We start from the raw sequence: 16,267 nt of genomic DNA, 5'->3' as shown, positions 1-16,267 counted from the left end.
GCCCGGCCGCCGCCAGGGGGCGCCCTCCGTGGCCGCCGGCGGCGGCTTCTAGGGCTCGGCCTCCCTGCGGTCTCCGGGGCCTGCAGGTCCCAACGCAGGTTCCTGCTTGGGAACCTCAGGCCGCCGAGCCCAGCTCCTAACCCGTCCCTGCGGCCCGGAGCACAGATTCTCCCTGCAAGTCTGAAAGGCCTCCCCTGCCGGGGTCCCTGCTAACCTGTCACCCCCCACTTCCACGCCGCAGATGGCCTTGCTCACCTGCCACGGGAAGGCACCTCTGGCGGGACTAGGGGAGCCCCTCTGGGCTGCGCTGCCTGGGCGTGGGCAGACCTGACAGCTGGCCCCGATAAGTCCGCGGGGTTGAGGGCGGGAGGCTGCTCTGGGGACCGGGACAGAAACGGCCTCACTTTGCCAGGAATAGCTGAGGCTCAGTCAAGTTTAATGTAGCCGCCTAGGCATGGGCACCCCAGTTCCTGGCAGCTCCACTACCCTTTGGTTGTGCATCCTCTTCTGCAAGGCTCTGTTCCTTCTCTGGGGCGCCTCAAGCGGACCCCCCCGTACGTGCCCAATGTATTGGGCAGACCGGGAGGGAGTTAGCTGTGCCTTCCCCTCGCTCTGAGGGCGAAGGCCGAGCCCCACCCCCATTCCTGCCCCTGTGTCTGAGATCAGGCTCCAGAGCCCAGCGGGGAGGTGGGAAGCCAGAGCCACCCAATCCCATTGGGACAGGTTTCACAATGTTCTGGATGGGGCTGTGGGGGGTCACAGTACAACCTCCAGACGGGAGGATGGGGTGGTTCTTGCTGCTGCTGCTGACACAGTTCTCAGGGGTTCCTGGTGAGTGCCCCCCACCCTGAGTCCCCCACCTGTCCCTGGGAAAGGGTCAGCCCCAGACCCCTCCTGCTGTTTGCACCAGGAGCTTCTGGGCACGGGCTAGTCAGTGACCTTGGCTTCTGGCTGGGAGCTGGCGTTCCTAGAGCAGATGCGCGCTGCCTCCTGGGGCCTGCGTGCAGGGCTGCTGCAGTGAGACGCAGGCAAATCTAGCAAACAGCCTTGGGCTGGTGAGAGCTGGAACTCAAGTCAGAAGTGCTGGGGGGCAAGGGGGGCGCTGCTCTGCTGGGTAGTGTGATAACTTCCCAGCTGAGATAAGAGGGGACCAATTCCATGGGGCCAGTACCATCACTCACTGTTCTCCTAGACTGTGTGATTGAGACTGCGCCTCATGCTTTGCCCACTAAACAGGGACACACACTGGTGACAACTGCCATCTGGTGGGGTGGCTGTCCCCACTCTTTCATAGGGGACTAACTATTGACTGTGCCTATAGGGTCCATGCCAGAGGCCTTGTAGCTTTGACCCTGAATGAATGACTTGTGGACACGCTGGCATATGTGTGCTGACATGCACCCACCCCCACCTCCTTACAGGGCAGCGCTCGCCTTTGAATGATTTCCAGGTGCTTCGGGGTACGGAGCTACAGCACCTGCTACACTCAGGGGACTCCAGACCTTGGCAACAAAATGTGGCAGATGCGGAGGAGTGTGCAAAATATTGCGGGGCCCTGCTGGACTGCAGGTAAATCACCACTGGACCTAGAACAGATTGGGGGTGGGGGTGGTCTGGGCCCTGGGTAACTGCCTGCTCCCCCCCACCTCCACCCCACCCAGGGCCTTCCACTACAGTGTGAGCAGCCAGGGTTGCCAGATGCTGCCCTGGACCCAATATTCACCTCATACACAGCTGCAGCGATCTGGGGGTTGTGACCTCTTCCAAAAAAAAGGCAAGTGATGTAGAAGAGGATGCCCTGCAGGGACAGGGGGCTTGGGCCATAGTGACTGTTCTCTTGCTCTCAGATTATGTGCGGAACTGCATCATAGACATCGGGGTCCAGTACCGGGGAACCGCAGCGGTCACCAAGGAGGGCCTACCTTGTCAGCACTGGAGACACAAGTTCCCCAATGACCACAAGTGAGATGGACATCCTTCCTCTGTCCCTTGGTGTCCCCATGCTGTCCCATGGTGCCATTGTTTGGCGGGTTCTCTGCCCACAGGTACACGCCCACCCCACAGAATGGCTTGGAAGAGAACTTCTGTCGCAACCCTGACAGGGACCCTGGAGGTCCCTGGTGCTACACGACAGACCCTGCCAAGCGTTACCAGAGCTGCGGCCTTAAGTCCTGCAAGGAGGGTAAATGGATGGGGAGGGGGGAATCAGGCTTGCATGGTCCAGCAATTGAACCTACTTCAGCCCTGTACTCTTGTGTCTCCAGTAACCTGCTTTTCAGTTTGATTTTGGGCCACACCCAACTGTGCTCAGAGCTTACTTCTGGCAGTGCTGGGGGGACCATAGCCAGTACAGGGAAGTGAACCAAGGTCAGCTACATGCAAGCAGGCACCCTACCCGCTGTCCTGTCTCTCTGGCCCTCCAGCAACCTGCTTTTGGTGCAATGGCGAAGATTATCGCGGGGCCGTGGACCACACCGAGTCAGGGCGCGAGTGTCAGCGCTGGGACCTGCAGCACCCACACTCGCACCCCTTCGAACCCGGCAAGTACGCATGGGTGGGCTTGACCAACCGGCTATCCTGGGGGTGGGCCAGGGTTCCAGGGAGGAGATCGAGTGGAAGGTGGTAGATGGTCTGAATCTGATAGGGCCTGAGTCCAGGGGCCTTGTTCATACACCACTACTGTTTCCAGGTTCCTAGACAAACACCTGGACGACAACTATTGTCGGAATCCAGATGGTTCCGAGCGGCCCTGGTGCTATACCACTGACCCACAGCTCAAGCGGGAGTTCTGCAACCTTCCCCGTTGCGGTAGGGTGACCAAGCGTGGTGGGATGGGGCATGCATGGGAAGGGTGTGGTTATGTGTGTGTGTGTGTGTGTGTGTGTGTGTGTGTGTGTGTGTCGGGGAGGGGGGTGTGTGCACGCGCGTGGCCGCACCAGGGAGAGCAGTGGCTGCGGGATGGCTGGGGATGAATCGGTGGCTATCAAAGGACCACAGGGACCAGAAAAACGGGATTCGGGCCCTCCCATCCTTGGGGTCTCAGTCTCTGGGGTCCATCCAAGGGACCAACACACATCGGCAGAAGGAGGCTACGACATTCAATTGCTTCCGTGGGAAGGGCGAGGGCTACCGGGGCACGGCCAACACCACCGCCGCGGGCGTGCCCTGCCAGCGCTGGGACGCGCAGTACCCGCATCAGCATCTCTTCGAGCCGGAGAAATATGCTTGCAAGTGAGCGCTCGCCCGTGGGCGGGGCCACACTCGTGGGCGGGGCGCCAGGCGGCCTGGGGCGGGGCTTTGAGAGGGCGGGGCTGCCCGGCCCGACTAGCGTCCCTGGCACTGAGGGGCCGCCCGCGCAGGGACCTTCGCGAGAATTTCTGTCGGAATCCCGACGGCTCGGAGGCACCCTGGTGCTTCACCTCGCGGCCTGGAATGCGCATGGCCTTCTGCTACCAGATCCGGCGCTGCGCCGACGACGTGCGGGCCGAGGGTGAGTTCCGGGCGCGGGGTGAGGGCGCGGGGCGCGGGAGCGCGCTGCTGCTGACCGCCCCGCGGGGCGTCCGCCGCTGCAGACTGCTACCACGGCGTCGGGGAGAGCTACCGCGGCTCGGTCAGCAAGACCCGCAAGGGCGTCACTTGCCAGCACTGGTCCGCCGATACGCCGCACAAGCCCCAGTGAGTCCGATCGTCCTGAGGCGGCGCATCGGCGAGGCACCCGGGCCCAGGGAGGCTCCGCATCGCGGAGCTTTGATTCTGGCCTCCCCGCCCTGCCTAGGTTCACGCCCGCCTCGGCCCCCCATGCGCATCTGGAGGAGAACTTCTGCCGGAACCCCGACGCCGACAGCCACGGACCCTGGTGCTACACCACCGACCCGGGGACGCCTTTCGACTACTGTGCCCTGAAGCGCTGCGGTGAGCACCCGCGAGCCCCAGTCCCTGTCCCAGCCGCCGTCCCGGCTCCCTTAACTCGGTGAACTCGGGTCTTTCAGATGATAAGCAACACCCGTCCATCCTGGAGCCGGCAGGTATGGACCCGACCAGGTGTAGATGAGACCGTCCCCCTTGCCCACTTCTCAGTTTTACCCATACCCAACCTTACCCCCCAGACCAGGTGTTGTTTGAGAAATGTGGCAAGAGGGTGACCCGCCAGGACCAGCTGCCCCGCAGGATGCGGGTGGTGGGGGGCCAGCCTGGGAACTCACCCTGGACTGTCAGCTTGCGGAACCGGTGAGACACACTGGCTATGAGGCCATGAGCAGCAGTGAGGGTGGGGGGGCATGCTGTACCTGAGGACTGGTGCCGGTGGCCCTGGAGCCCAGAGCTGGCTCACTGGTCTCTCTTCCCCTCCTCCAGGCAGGGCCATCATTTCTGTGGGGGGTCCCTAGTGAAGGAGCAGTGGGTGCTGACTGCCCGCCAGTGCTTCTCCTCCTGGTGAGCCTCTCTTCATCTTCCCCTGGGCAGGCCAATAGCGGGGCCTCAGGGACTGTGTGGGCTTACCTCATGGACTTTTTTCCTCCCCTAGCCACATGCCCCTTCTAGGTTATGAGGTGTGGCTGGGCACCCTGTTCCAGAACCCCCAGCCCTCAGAGCCAGACCTGCAGCGGGTCCCAATCACCAGGCTGGTGTGTGGGCCCTCCGGCTCCCAGCTGGTTCTGCTCAAGCTAGAGAGGTGTGTAGGCTCAAGAGGGGGGTATGTGAAGAGGGTGTGAGGTGGGGCTGGGCCTTGTGGCCTCAGGCTCTGAGTCCCCTGGTCCCTGCTGAAGGCCCGTGATCCTGAATCAGCGTGTGGCCCTGATCTGCCTGCCCCCTGAGCGCTACGTGGTGCCTCCGAGTACCAAGTGTGAACTTGCAGGCTGGGGGGAGACTAAAGGTGAGAGACAAGGTAGGGTGCTGGGCCCCTGTGCCCAGCCCTGCATTCTACCCACAGGCCCTCTCTTTGCATTCCCTTCACTGTAGGCACAGGGGACAACTCGGTCCTTAACGTGGCCTCAGTGAAAGTCATCTCCAATCAGGAATGTAACATCAAGCACCGAGGGCGTGTGCGGGAGAATGAGCTGTGCACTGAGGGGCTGCTGGCCCCTGTAGGGGCCTGTGAGGTCAGTGGTCAGCAACTGACCAGCCTGGACAGGGGTGGGGGGGAGGAGGAGAGGAAAACATTTCACCCCTACCAGGGAAGCAGTCTCTGCCCTGGCCCAGGGTCCCTCACCCGTTTTCCTTCCTACCAGGGCGACTACGGGGGTCCGCTTGCCTGCTTCACCCATGACTGCTGGGTCCTGCAGGGAATCATCATTCCCAACCGAGTGTGTGCGCGGCCACGCTGGCCAGCCATCTACATTCGCGTCTCTGTGTTTACAGACTGGATCCAAAAGGTCATGCAGCTGGGTTAGGCCTGGCTGCAAGCCCGGGGGCCTTGATGAGGGTGAGCCTTTGTCCGACATAAAGCTGCCTTCCTCTTCACACCTATGCACATGCAGCTTAGCTTCTGCTTCCAGGGAACCAGCTGACAACGCCTTGCTCTGGCCGGGGAGGCTTGAGCACAGGGCACCCTGGGGCAGCAGATCTGACCCCACAGATGCAGACTGTGCTGCTGAGGGAGGGCTTCATGTGTCTCCGAGACACACCACGGGAGAGAGGAATGGTGCGGGCCTCCTAACAGGAGGTGCAGCAGCAGAGGTAGCTCCCTCGGTGCGTCCCGGCTGGCCAAACCTGAGTCTCACCATCCCCAACTTGTCTTCTCACCCTGAGGGCCATGAGGTCCCTGCGGCCTCACTCCCAGTGGATAGTCTTTGAACGCAAGGGGAGGGAGGAAGTGAGAGGTGGCTTGGTACAAAGTCCAGCAGGAACCAGACTCTGGTTCTCATTTATTCTGCCTCCAGAGCCCCCAGTCCTTGGTTCACCCTATCCACCGAGCCAAGAGCCCAGGCCGCCTCCTGCCAGGTCCCGGGGCTCCTCCAGAGCAAAGTGTGCCATGGGCCAACCTGCCCAGCGGAGGGGCCAGGCTCAGCTGCCCAAGTGTGTGCGCAGCCAGAGCACAGCATTCATGAAGCTGTCCGACTCCACCTCCACCTCTGACAGCGCGTGGGTGCTTTTGGGATACAGCAGGAGCCTGGAGGGGTTGGGCCAGTGTTGGAAGCTGGAGGGACCTCCCCACTCACCTGCCCGCCAGCAGCCAGGGCTGTCCCCACCACACTCACCGCACGGGCACGTTCCGGGCCTTGAGGGCGCGGTAATACTCCATGCCCTGCTTGAAGGGTACGCGCCGGTCCTCCTGGCCCAGCATCAGTAATAGCGGTGTTTTCACCTGGGGGGTGCAGTGTGGGGGTGAGCCAGGCCTGGGCTGGGGACCGTCCACGCACAGGGTGGGGGAGGGCTGCGCACCTGAGGGGTGTACTTGATGGGCGACTTGTCCAGCATCTCGGCCCACACACTGAGGTCGGGCAGGCAGTCGCTGCTATAGGGGAAACCAGCCTCCACCATACACCTGCAAGAGATGTAGCTGCTGCAGCCCCCGGGAGCCCTGAGGCCAGCCAGAGGGGCCTGGGGAGAGTGGCAGGGACCTAGCGGCACACCCACCAGTCAGGGATGTCGGTGGAGCCCATCATGGAGGCGATATTGATCACGGGGTTCCGAACCACACAGGCACCATAGGTCTCTGGGTACTGACCAATCAGGTGACAGGAGAGGAAGCCGCCATGGGAACCGCCCATCAGGGCCACTCGGCCTGCGTCAAAGTGCTCCTCCTGGAGCACCTGCTCCGCTGCAAACTGCAGGACAGGGCAGGCAGAGCACTGCAGCCAGCTGCCTCCCCATCAGGCGTAGTCACATCCTGAGGGCTGTCTCCCACCCCCGCTTGTTCAGAGCCCCACTCTGCTACCTGGACGTCCTTTACATCCTGACGGCCCACATTGCCTGGGAGGGAGAGGATGCTGTCCTGGCCGAAGCCCGTGGAACCACGGTAGTTCACTAGACAGAGGGACCAGACAGGGCGGTCAAGTGACAATCCCAGCTCCCCAGATGCCTTTTGCCCTTCTGCAAGGTTGTTTCTGGGGCTCAGGCTCCACAGACTCATAAGCGGAAGGGACCAAGATTTGTGGCTGCTCCTCAGTGACCACAACACACTTCCCGTGCAAGGCCACATTAGTATACAGAGGAGTCAGGCTGAGCCAGGCATCTGCTGGTGCTCATCGAGGCTACAGAGAGGCCTGGAGATCAGGGTGGCGGCCATGGTACTTGTATAGACTGAGCCCATACTCATGAGGCCCTGGCCACTCACCCAGCAGGACTGCGAAGCCCATCTTGCAGAGCATGGCTGGAAACAGCATCCAGGCAGTGACAAAGGACGAATGGGGCCCCCCTGTGGACAGGAAGCAGAGGATGAACAAGCCAGTCAGGAGGGGTGATGGCAGGGCAGGGGCTTTAAGGCCAGATGCCTACCGTGGGGCATGACCACCAGGGGGACCTGGTTCTTATCTGGAGGGTTGCTGGGCTGCAGCAGGATTGCTTCAAAATCCAGTCCAGCTGCAGGGAGAGGACAGGTGTCAGCAGGGCCAGTGCCCTACCCAGGGCCTTCCACACTGACGCCTCGGCCAGAGAGGCAGGCCCAGGACCCCCCAAGACTTTAAACTAGGTAGTCCCACTTGTTGCCCCCATACAGGAGGCTCAACTGGCTCTCCTTGGGGATAGTGTTAGAGAGGTCTCAAACCAGGCCTGACTTCTTGGGACCTTGGTTTTCCCACCAATTATGAATTGCCCTGCTGGTGCCCAGTCTGGACATTGCACCCTATAACTGTCCACAAGCACCACATCAGACAGGAGGTGGAAAAGGTGGACCAAAGGCACTGTGTGACAGGGCCGTAGAGGTCCCTCAGCCCCAGCTCAGCTCACCATACTGCGCGTTGTCTTGCTCTGGGGGTGGCTGGAGCACCCGGATGCACCAGGAGATGTCAGGAATGGGCTCAGCCTCCTCCAGGGACACCCACAACACCGCCTGCTCCTTTCCCGCAGGAGGCAGGAATCCAACTTTCTGCCAGGGGGACGAGTGTGTCACAGGGGCTGGCTGCTTCCCAGAGGCAGGCTGCTTGTGCCCAGAGAAGATGGGCACTCCTCACTAGACTTGGTCTTCTGCCCACCTCCCGGGTACAGCAGAGACTCCCATTAGCGGGCACACACTCACATACACACTTCTCTCAACACACTTTCTCAACTTCCTGGGCTCAGTTATGCCGAGGACGGGGTACCTTCTCCAATACTTCCATTCAGAGCAGACCCTAACCTGTTAGCGGGGTTGGAACCTGTGGACCAAGCTGGGCTGGGTCCACATCTTGGTCTCTCAAATGCTGAGCAGCCCTGATCTGACTCGGGGGACAGTTTCCCAGCCTGAACTGCTATGTCTGCACTGAATCCCCACTCGCTGGGCCTGGGCCTCCCATCACTCACCAGGCTTGGGGGTAGGCTGGGCGAGGAGAACTGGGCCACCATGAGGTCCCGGTCCATTGTGAGCAGCTTCCAGCTCCCACCTGAGCCCCCTGGGAGGATCAGAGAACACAAAGGACTAAGCAACAGCACCACTGCCCCTCCTCACTCCCCCAGCTCTGTGGAGCCAAGCCCTCCCCGCCCCCCCACCGCTAGAGACTCTATGACAAGGTGCCCCTTCCACCCTGAAATACAAAGGACACCAGAGAGACTGTCACAAACACCAGTCACCGAGTGTCACAGGGTCTGGGTGGGCTTCCTGCTTGAATTGCCGCTTGTGGGGCAGATGCTGGTGATGCTGAGGGAATGCCAGATAAGGGGAGAGGCCACGTGCAGAGGGCTGGGGTGCACAGGAGGCAGTGGAGAGACATGGAGGAGCCCAGGCGGGTTAAAAAACATTTCAGGGACAGAATCACCAGGACTGAGAGGAAAACGAGGGAGCCAGCATGTCCTGGGTCCCAGGGTGACAGGACAGTCACCACTGGAAACAATGTACCAAGCCCAGGGGAAGGGAGTGGCAGGGAGGGTATGTGGCCCAATGGCTCTGTGTTTGTAATTTGTATATTTGGTTTGTATGTTTGTGTGTTTGTGTGGGGTAGGTGGAGGCCATTCATGCTGAGGTGGGACCGGGTGATAAGGATAGAGCCAGATGGGAAGAATCCTGCATGGATGGGTCCTTGCAAGGCCACCAGGTGCCCCTGCCACCCCAGCCCTGCTCACCAGCTGTCAGGGAGGTCACAGTGCCCATTTGGGTGTCCACAGCAAACAGGTCCTAAAGCAGAAGGGACAGTAGTGTGACCCCTCATTCCAGAGCCCTCCAGTGCCTACCCCTGTCTCCTATCTTTTCTTTGCCCTCCTGGGGACCCCTGTAGCAAATCAGGACAGTAGCAAGTGACCTCAGGCCTGGGTTCAAATCCCAGCCCTGTCAAAACATGTTGGGTGACCCTGGACAAGGCAGGGACTGCCCCTGCACCCTTTGAGGGAGTGTAAGAGTCAAGTGACAGCAGAGCCAGGAGGAGCCTGGCACGCTGCGGGGACCCTGGGCAGGCCTGGGAGAAGGGCTCAGTGTCAACGCCAACAATTCTCATAGTGTTCAGCGTCTCACCCATGCTTCTTCTCTCCTGGCTGGAAATGTTTTGGGGTTACTTTGCTGTCACCCCACAGGAACTGAATTAGGCACAGGGTCTTTTTTATTTTTTGGGCCATACCCAATGATTCTCAAAGATTATTCCTGGCTCTACAGCAGTGCTCAGGGACCATACGGGAAGCCACAGACTGAACCCAGGTCAGCTGCATGCAAGGCAACCACTCTACTCGTTGTACTATTTCTCCAGCCCTGGGCACAGGATGTTCCAGGGCAGGTGGCCCTGGGGTGTGTCCGGGCTATGCTCCAGGCTGAGGGCTCTGGGTGCTGGTCAGAGGGGCGCCCTCCGCGCTGGCCTGGCCCTGTACCTGTCGGCTGCGGTGAGGCGAGTCGAAAACCACTCTCTGGCTGTCAGCTGCCCAGCAGCCCAGGGGCAGCAGGCTACAGTAGATTCCAGAAAAGTTCTCTGCAAAGATTTGGGGAAGAGAGGTCTTGGGGAGGTGTTTCCAGGAAAGGAGGTGTGGGGGTTCTGGGCTGTTGGGGGATTCACGTGGCACCCCATCACTAATGTTTGTTGCACACGAGGGTTCTAAGGGTCGGAGTACAGAGGTGTGAGGGCTAAAGGGCTCTGTGCTGTTCTTCTGTGAGCAGTGCTCAGTGGCCCTGCCCAGGGGCTTGCTGAGTCTAATGCTCACACAGCTGGCCCTTCACCCCTAATCTACCCCCACAGCAATCAATCTCACAAAGCCAGCACCCACCACAGACAAAGAAGTGGAAGCCATGATGCCAGGACACGGTCTGAGGCCGCAGCTAACAGGGGGTGGTGCTAGATTCAGACAATTCCCCAACATGGCCTCCCTGAGACCCCAGCCGGGAGGCTGTGGCCACTCCTCATCCACTGGACACTGGATCTGCCCAGGCTGCCGAGGAAACAGACTCTCGTCCCTCCTGTCTGTGGCATGTTTTGGGGTCCCACAGAGCGGGGAACACCTGAGATCCAATGGGCCTGCCTGCCAAGGGCCATCCCCAAGGCCCGCTGACCAGACTTGGAGGGTCTGGGGAGTGGCTCAGTGGGGTCAGTTAGGCCACCCCAAGCTTGCGTACATTCTGAGACCCCATCTGAAGGAGCAGTGAGAAAACAAAATAGTAATCAGGAGCACAGGAATGAAACAATGAGACCCTTAGCAGGTTGGGCTGCTCTGGTCTCAGCTGGCCCCTTGGGTTTTCTTCTGTCTGATTCCCTCCCCGACCCCCACTCCCTGCCTTGCAAGGGACAGACACGGGGCTGCTCAGCAGGAAGGGTGGCCTCAGAGCGTACCCCAGGAGCAGGAGCTGGCCCCATGCAGGAGTGTCATGCAGGAGACCTGGGGTACCATCTCTACACATCCATTTGCTAGCCTCCACTTACCTCCCAACTGCCGAGGCACGACATCCACCACCACCGAGGTCACCTTGGTGTACCAGTCATACTATAAGAGGACACGAAGGTCAGGCCTGCCAGGATACTGGAAATACCACCCGGACACAGAGCTCTAGTCCCCCTCTTTCACTGATAGCCCTGCGTGGTCTCGGGAAAGGGTGGGGTGAGCTGCCCTGGGTCTATAAGACCGTTACTGCTTCCTAGATCTCAGCTCCCCCTAGAGCCTGGGCATGCACAGATGAGAAGCAAAGGGAGGAGCAGTCTGTTCTTTTATTTGGGGGCCACACCAGACAGTGCGATGCTGGGAATCAAACCTGGGGTTCCCACACACATAGTATGTACTTTGCTTTTGGGTCCTCTCCCATGGCCCGGAGGAGCACACTTCTCCCCAGAGACGCTCCCCAGGCGGTGAGTCCCGACTCCCCGAAGACAGTCCTGCCTCTCATTCCTGTAGGCCCTGCCTTGGGGCGGGAGCAGGACTCACACCAACACTGCCTAAGACAAGAGGTGTTCTGAGGCACCCAGGGGAGACCCAGATGACCTTCCCTTCATCTCTCATCTCTCCTCCTCCTCTTTTTGCTGACCCCTCCTCCCCTCACCCCCTGGCCCCCAAGCTCACCAGGCACAGCTGGCTACACTGATGATGGGGCACTAGGGATGGGTAGCGCAGGTAGATGATGCGACACTGGTCTGGGCTCAGCCGGGGAGAGGAGACCGCCACAATGTCGTCGGACAGGAGCTCTGGACCAGAAGGAAATGTGAATGTCATACAGGCAGGCATGGGCAGTGCGGTGTGTGTCAGCAAAGCACAGCTAGCTGGGCACCAGTCACTTACCACACTGCCCCCCAGTGAGGTCCACGTAGTACAGAGCTGACCTGGAACCAGCAGAGACACACACAGTCAGTTTCGAGATCAGCCTGCATGCTTGGCCCCGGCCCCGAGCTGCTTCCTCACCTGCGATTGGAACAAAACCGCACGCCCAGCCGGAAGGGCTCATGCCACCAGCCAATAAACACCACGCCTGTGTCACCAGGGGCCCAGAATGCCTACAAACACCATGGGCCAGGCGTGAACTTGGGGCAGCGGAGCAAGCAGGCACCCAGGGTCCAAGAGTAATGCAGGAGGAGCCAGGCTAACCTGTCCAGGGGACACGTTCTCAGGGACCCCCTCAAGCACCGAGATGTTGCCGCTCTCAATGTCCAGCACGCAGAGCACAGGCGTGCTTTTGGAAACCATACTTTCTCCCCAGTCTTCATAAAAGACAAACTGATCCCCCTGAAAACACAGGAGAGTTAACACCTTGCCAATCCCACAGGGTTCTGCCCTACCCCCCAGAAGCCAATGCTGTCCCGGCTCTGATGGGCACTGTGTGGGCAGGGAACATCCTGCACCTCAGGGTTCCCCTAAGGGGCCTTCATGAACTGGCCATGGCCATGAGCACCTTCACAGCCTGGTCGGACTTCTTTGGCCTGGCCATGTCTTCATCACTGCCACTGACGTCCAAGGCTTTGGTCTGAAAGAAGGACTCAGCCTTGGGGCGCTTCTTCTCTGCCACATACAACAAGTGTGTCTCCGAGTGCGACCAGGACAGGCAGCCAAAGCAGTCTGGGTGCAGGGAGGGCCGGTCATCAGGGGACACTCTGGGCTACGGATGTCCCTCCTGTCCACCCTGCCTTCTCACCAGCCAGCTGCCTCACCATCCTCGTACACAGGCCCATGTTTCTCCAGCGCTGACAGGTTGAAACTCTTGAGCTTCCGGTTCTTCTCCCAGATCTAAGAATATCTGTTTATCAGCTTATCTGCCCCCACGCAAGGGGCTGAGCCCCATAATGTCCACTGCTTGGTCCCCTGCATACTCACCTCCAGGAACTGTTTCTCCTCCCCAGGGCCCGTGCCTCCAGTCTTGCGCAGCACCGCTCTTGTGGCACCAGAAGGAGATTCTCTGCTCAGCAGCCTGAGGACAGGGAATAGAATCAGTCACCTTACACCCAATGACCAACAAGGGCAAGTCTGTTCCCCCGCTAGGCCACAGCTCCTAAAACTAGATTCATTCTATTATTTATTTTTTGGTCTGGGGGCCACACTCACCGAAGCTCAGGGATTACTGATGGCTCTGCACTCAGAAATTACTCCTGGTGGTGCTCAGGTGACCATATGGGAAGTCTCGATCCCAGTCAGCCAGCCTGGGTGCAAGGTAGGTTCCTGGGCCACTGTACTATCACTAGGCCCCTAAATTCTTTTTTTTTTTTTGCTTTTTGGGTCACACCCGGCGATGCACAGGGGTCACTCCTGGCTCATGCACTCAGGAATCACCCCTGGCGGTGCTCAGGGGACCATATGGGATGCTGGGATTCGAACCCGGGTCGGCCGCGTGCAAGGCAAACGCCCTACCCGCTGTGCTATCACTCCAGCCCCAAGGCCCCTAAATTCTTTCTTTATAAAAGCAAGTCTGTTTCCATCAAGTTACTATAATTTAGGTAACATAGTTACAACAGTATCAATGTATGATTTTGTTGTACAAGGTTACTGTACCTTTACCACCACCAAAGTGCCCAAGAGCCTCCACTACTGTAAAACAAAATTCTTAAGTCTTTGACTTCACATGAACCCTTCAGACCTTGCTTCTCCCCCTGTGGCAGGAGCTCCCCTCTGCCCAGACTCCCAGGGCTTCCATGGCACAGCCTGGGTGCATCTCTGGAGCAAGACTCCCATGTCTTTTTCAAGCATTATCACTAGACATCTCCTGAGCTCCCATGAGGTCCCACCTGCACCCAGATCCATGGTAGGCATTCATCCAATGCCCACCAAGACAGATGAGGCCTTGCCCACTGTTTCCTCCCTCAAACTTACTCCCCCCGGGTCTCCACACTGTTCCCTGCAGGGCCTGCAAAAACCACGGTGTCCCCGTCGTGGAACACCAAGTACTGGCGGCAGAATCGGATGTTCTCCATGCGTTCCAGGTCCCTCTGGGTCCACTCTGTGAGGAAAGACATTAGTCTGCTGGGTCTGACCAGTCCAGGCTATTGCCTCCCTACCTTGCCCGGAAGGCCCAGTCCACCTTCTCAATCTGTCTTCAGATAGTCTGGGTACAGGATAGGACAAACTTGGCCACAGCCCAAGTCTAGTCCTCCAGAGACTGAGTTGACACCTCTCAGAGAAACCACTAATGAGTTGTGGTCTACAAGGCCCACTCCCAAATTCACATCTGAATTCTAATTTGGAGGGTGGGTTGGGGGGGAAGAATGAGGTTTAGGCCACACCCAGCGGTGCCCTGGGTGGTTATTCGGTTATTCTTGATTCAGTGTGTAGGAATGTAACCCTGGTGGTGCTGCTGGTTGTTATACCGTATATGGTACAGGGAATTATAACAAGGGTTACCTACATGCAAGGCTAATTGCCGGCGCCCTTGTACTATTTGGCAGGCCTCCAGATTCCAATTCTACTTCCACTTTCTCAACTCATATTTATAGGTACCATCCCATAATGACTGAACAACCTCCCCTCCCCCATAAACCTGTGTGCACCCTTTCTTTCACCCCCATTCCTCCAAGCCTCCTTTTCATTCACACACCCATGTGCACCGTCAAGCCGCGAGCATTCCACATTTCCCTCCTCTCCACCCGACTGCACGGCCCTGAGCGGACCCGCCGCCCGGTCCCCCCCATACACACACCGGTGTGCACCGTCCGATAGTGGCCCCCATACTGCGTGGTGACCTCCGGGCCCAGGCAGGCGGCGCTCAGCGCGGGTTGGCGGCTAAGGCCCCGGTACAGCGCCGCCGCCTCTTCGGGCTCGTTCAGCAGCACCTGCGCAGGGGACACACCAGGGTCAGGCCCGGCCCGGGCTGCAAGGACCACGGGAACCGCGAGCCGAGCCCTCACCTGCCGCTCCATAATCGCTCTCGGCCCGGGGCGAGGCGGGGCGTGCCAGCACACGGAAGTGAGGCTTAGGGGGCGGAGCCCGAGAGCGGCCCGAGTGGTCCCGCCTCCGTCCCGGGACGCCCGGGGAGGGGCGGGACCTCCGGCAAATGAGCGAGGACCGTTAGCAGAGGGGCGTGGCCCCGGTGGCAAGGAGGTGGGGCCTGCGAGAGTCGAACCGTGGGCCTGGGGGCCGGGGGAGGCCCGGGGAGGAATGAAGACCTCGAGGAAAGGAGCAGGGCCTTCCACAGTAGAGCTAGTAGACGGCTGAGAGGCTAGGTCGCGGGCCCCAGTCCTGGCCCTGTTACTGGGAAGGGACCAAGGGTATCTCTCACGAGAGGCGATGATACTGTGGAAACGGAATACGGGAGCAGATCTTTAGGGAGGAGCGAGGCCTCTGAGGAACTGCGGGGATTTGTCCGCCCAGGTTGTGAGTTGACTGGTCGGGGGGTGGGTCCTCGCCTCTGAGGGGAGGGGCCTGAGGTAAATACGGACCAATGGCTGTTGAAGATGAGAGTCGGGCCCTGAGGTGAATGTGGGCCAATGGATCTTTAAAGACGAGAGGTGGGGTTTGAGGTGAATGTGGACCAATGGATCTATGTAGGCGAGGGGCGGGCCTGAGGTGAATGCGGACCAATGGATCGTTGAAGATGAGGGGCGGGGCCTGAGGTTACGGACCAATGGATCTTTGAAGACGGGGGACGAGGCGGGGCCGAGCCCGATCTAAGTCCTTCGAAGTTTCTCTTCAATGAAACTGCGCTGATGAGGGGCCAGAGTAAGGGCGGAGTAGCGGTCTAATCCTGGGGCAGCCACAATCTCTCGCAGTTTCAGGGCTGAAGGTCCGAGGGCCTCTGGCTGCTTTACGAGACGTTCGCTAGACCGTGCAAGACCTGAGGGGTTCTCAGTTAGACGGGGAGCAAAGGGCCGAGGGCGGACCATGCAGAGGTCAGAGGTGCAGAACAGAGAAGGGCGGGTGCCGAGTTCTCAGGGTGTCGCCTAGGCTATCAGCCACCAGTCCTGTCCCAAAACTTATCTCTCCTCGCAAGAGCTCACCCGCCCTGCTCAGGGGCGCCTTGCTGGGGATCTGGAGCAGTTGGACCTCAGCCTGTCTCCTGTGGCTTCACTCTGTCCAAACTTAGGTATACAAAGTTGGCGGAAGCAGTTTCCACTCAGAATTCTCAGAATCAGAGAATTTCCCTTGAGGAAAAGAATCTTTCCTTGGTACAGTGGGATCGCGTGGGCAGAGGAGGAAGGAGAGGCTGGGTAGCAGCTAGCCAGCGGAAATGTCCTTTCCTCCATATGCTCCAGCCTAGCTGGTTTTCCACTCCTCAGGCAAGTGCTCACTTTGCCTTTGACTGAGACCCTTCCTGTCT

The 16,267-nt window shown here is 59.5% G+C and overlaps 2 protein-coding genes across 3 annotated transcripts; one reads left to right on the top strand and one right to left on the bottom strand.

Moving 5' to 3' along the window:
• The first annotated feature begins 704 nt into the window (after window positions 1-704).
• MST1 (macrophage stimulating 1) lies at window positions 705-5,727 on the top strand. 2 transcript variants are annotated; one of them, XM_004615243.2, is made up of 18 exons: window positions 705-831; window positions 1,422-1,569; window positions 1,662-1,774; window positions 1,848-1,962; window positions 2,046-2,182; window positions 2,424-2,544; window positions 2,690-2,808; window positions 3,063-3,231; window positions 3,360-3,490; window positions 3,573-3,675; window positions 3,776-3,912; window positions 3,990-4,025; window positions 4,107-4,227; window positions 4,354-4,431; window positions 4,523-4,669; window positions 4,764-4,870; window positions 4,957-5,096; window positions 5,226-5,727. In XM_004615243.2, exons 1-18 carry the CDS (start codon window positions 732-734, stop codon window positions 5,385-5,387), a joined length of 2,184 nt encoding a protein of 727 aa, XP_004615300.2. In that variant the 5' UTR covers window positions 705-731; the 3' UTR covers window positions 5,388-5,727. The 2 variants fall into 2 exon arrangements, with proteins under 2 accessions (XP_004615300.2, XP_054991955.1); XM_055135980.1 differs by lacking the exon at window positions 3,990-4,025.
• A 100-nt stretch (window positions 5,728-5,827) lies between these two features.
• On the bottom strand, window positions 5,828-14,981 carry APEH (acylaminoacyl-peptide hydrolase). Its single transcript, XM_004615244.2, has 22 exons — window positions 14,859-14,981; window positions 14,651-14,783; window positions 13,828-13,954; window positions 12,838-12,931; window positions 12,675-12,750; window positions 12,419-12,582; window positions 12,115-12,252; window positions 11,932-12,023; window positions 11,812-11,852; window positions 11,596-11,717; window positions 10,965-11,025; window positions 9,925-10,022; window positions 9,193-9,244; window positions 8,437-8,525; window positions 7,885-8,023; window positions 7,435-7,518; window positions 7,274-7,354; window positions 6,875-6,963; window positions 6,574-6,764; window positions 6,379-6,481; window positions 6,195-6,301; window positions 5,828-6,106 (listed from the first exon to the last, which is right to left on the bottom strand). Exons 1-22 carry the CDS (start codon window positions 14,868-14,870, stop codon window positions 6,001-6,003), a joined length of 2,199 nt encoding a protein of 732 aa, XP_004615301.1. The 5' UTR covers window positions 14,871-14,981; the 3' UTR covers window positions 5,828-6,000.
• Between the last annotated feature and the right edge of the window lie 1,286 nt (window positions 14,982-16,267).

This window comes from Sorex araneus, chromosome 4 (assembly GCF_027595985.1).
Source record: "Sorex araneus isolate mSorAra2 chromosome 4, mSorAra2.pri, whole genome shotgun sequence".
NCBI lineage: Eukaryota > Metazoa > Chordata > Mammalia > Eulipotyphla > Soricidae > Sorex > Sorex araneus.
The sequence above is the reverse complement of the archived record's forward strand: the minus strand, read 5'-3'. Positions and strand labels throughout refer to the sequence as shown.

Excerpts from the sequence above, each read along its gene's own strand:
- MST1 (XM_004615243.2), top strand. The coding sequence starts at position 732 with ATGTTCTGGATGGGGCTGTGGGGGGTCACAGTACAACCTCCAGACGGG. Across the intron at positions 2,545-2,689 it reads CACCCCTTCGAACCCGGCAA|GTTCCTAGACAAACACCTGG; the intron begins GTACGCATGGGT and ends TACTGTTTCCAG. Across the intron at positions 4,432-4,522 it reads CGCCAGTGCTTCTCCTCCTG|CCACATGCCCCTTCTAGGTT; the intron begins GTGAGCCTCTCT and ends TTCCTCCCCTAG.
- APEH (XM_004615244.2), bottom strand. Across the intron at positions 11,718-11,811 it reads CCTCACTGGGGGGCAGTGTG|AGCTCCTGTCCGACGACATT; the intron begins GTAAGTGACTGG and ends CTTCTGGTCCAG. Across the intron at positions 9,245-9,924 it reads CGCCTCACCGCAGCCGACAG|GACCTGTTTGCTGTGGACAC; the intron begins GTACAGGGCCAG and ends CTTCTGCTTTAG.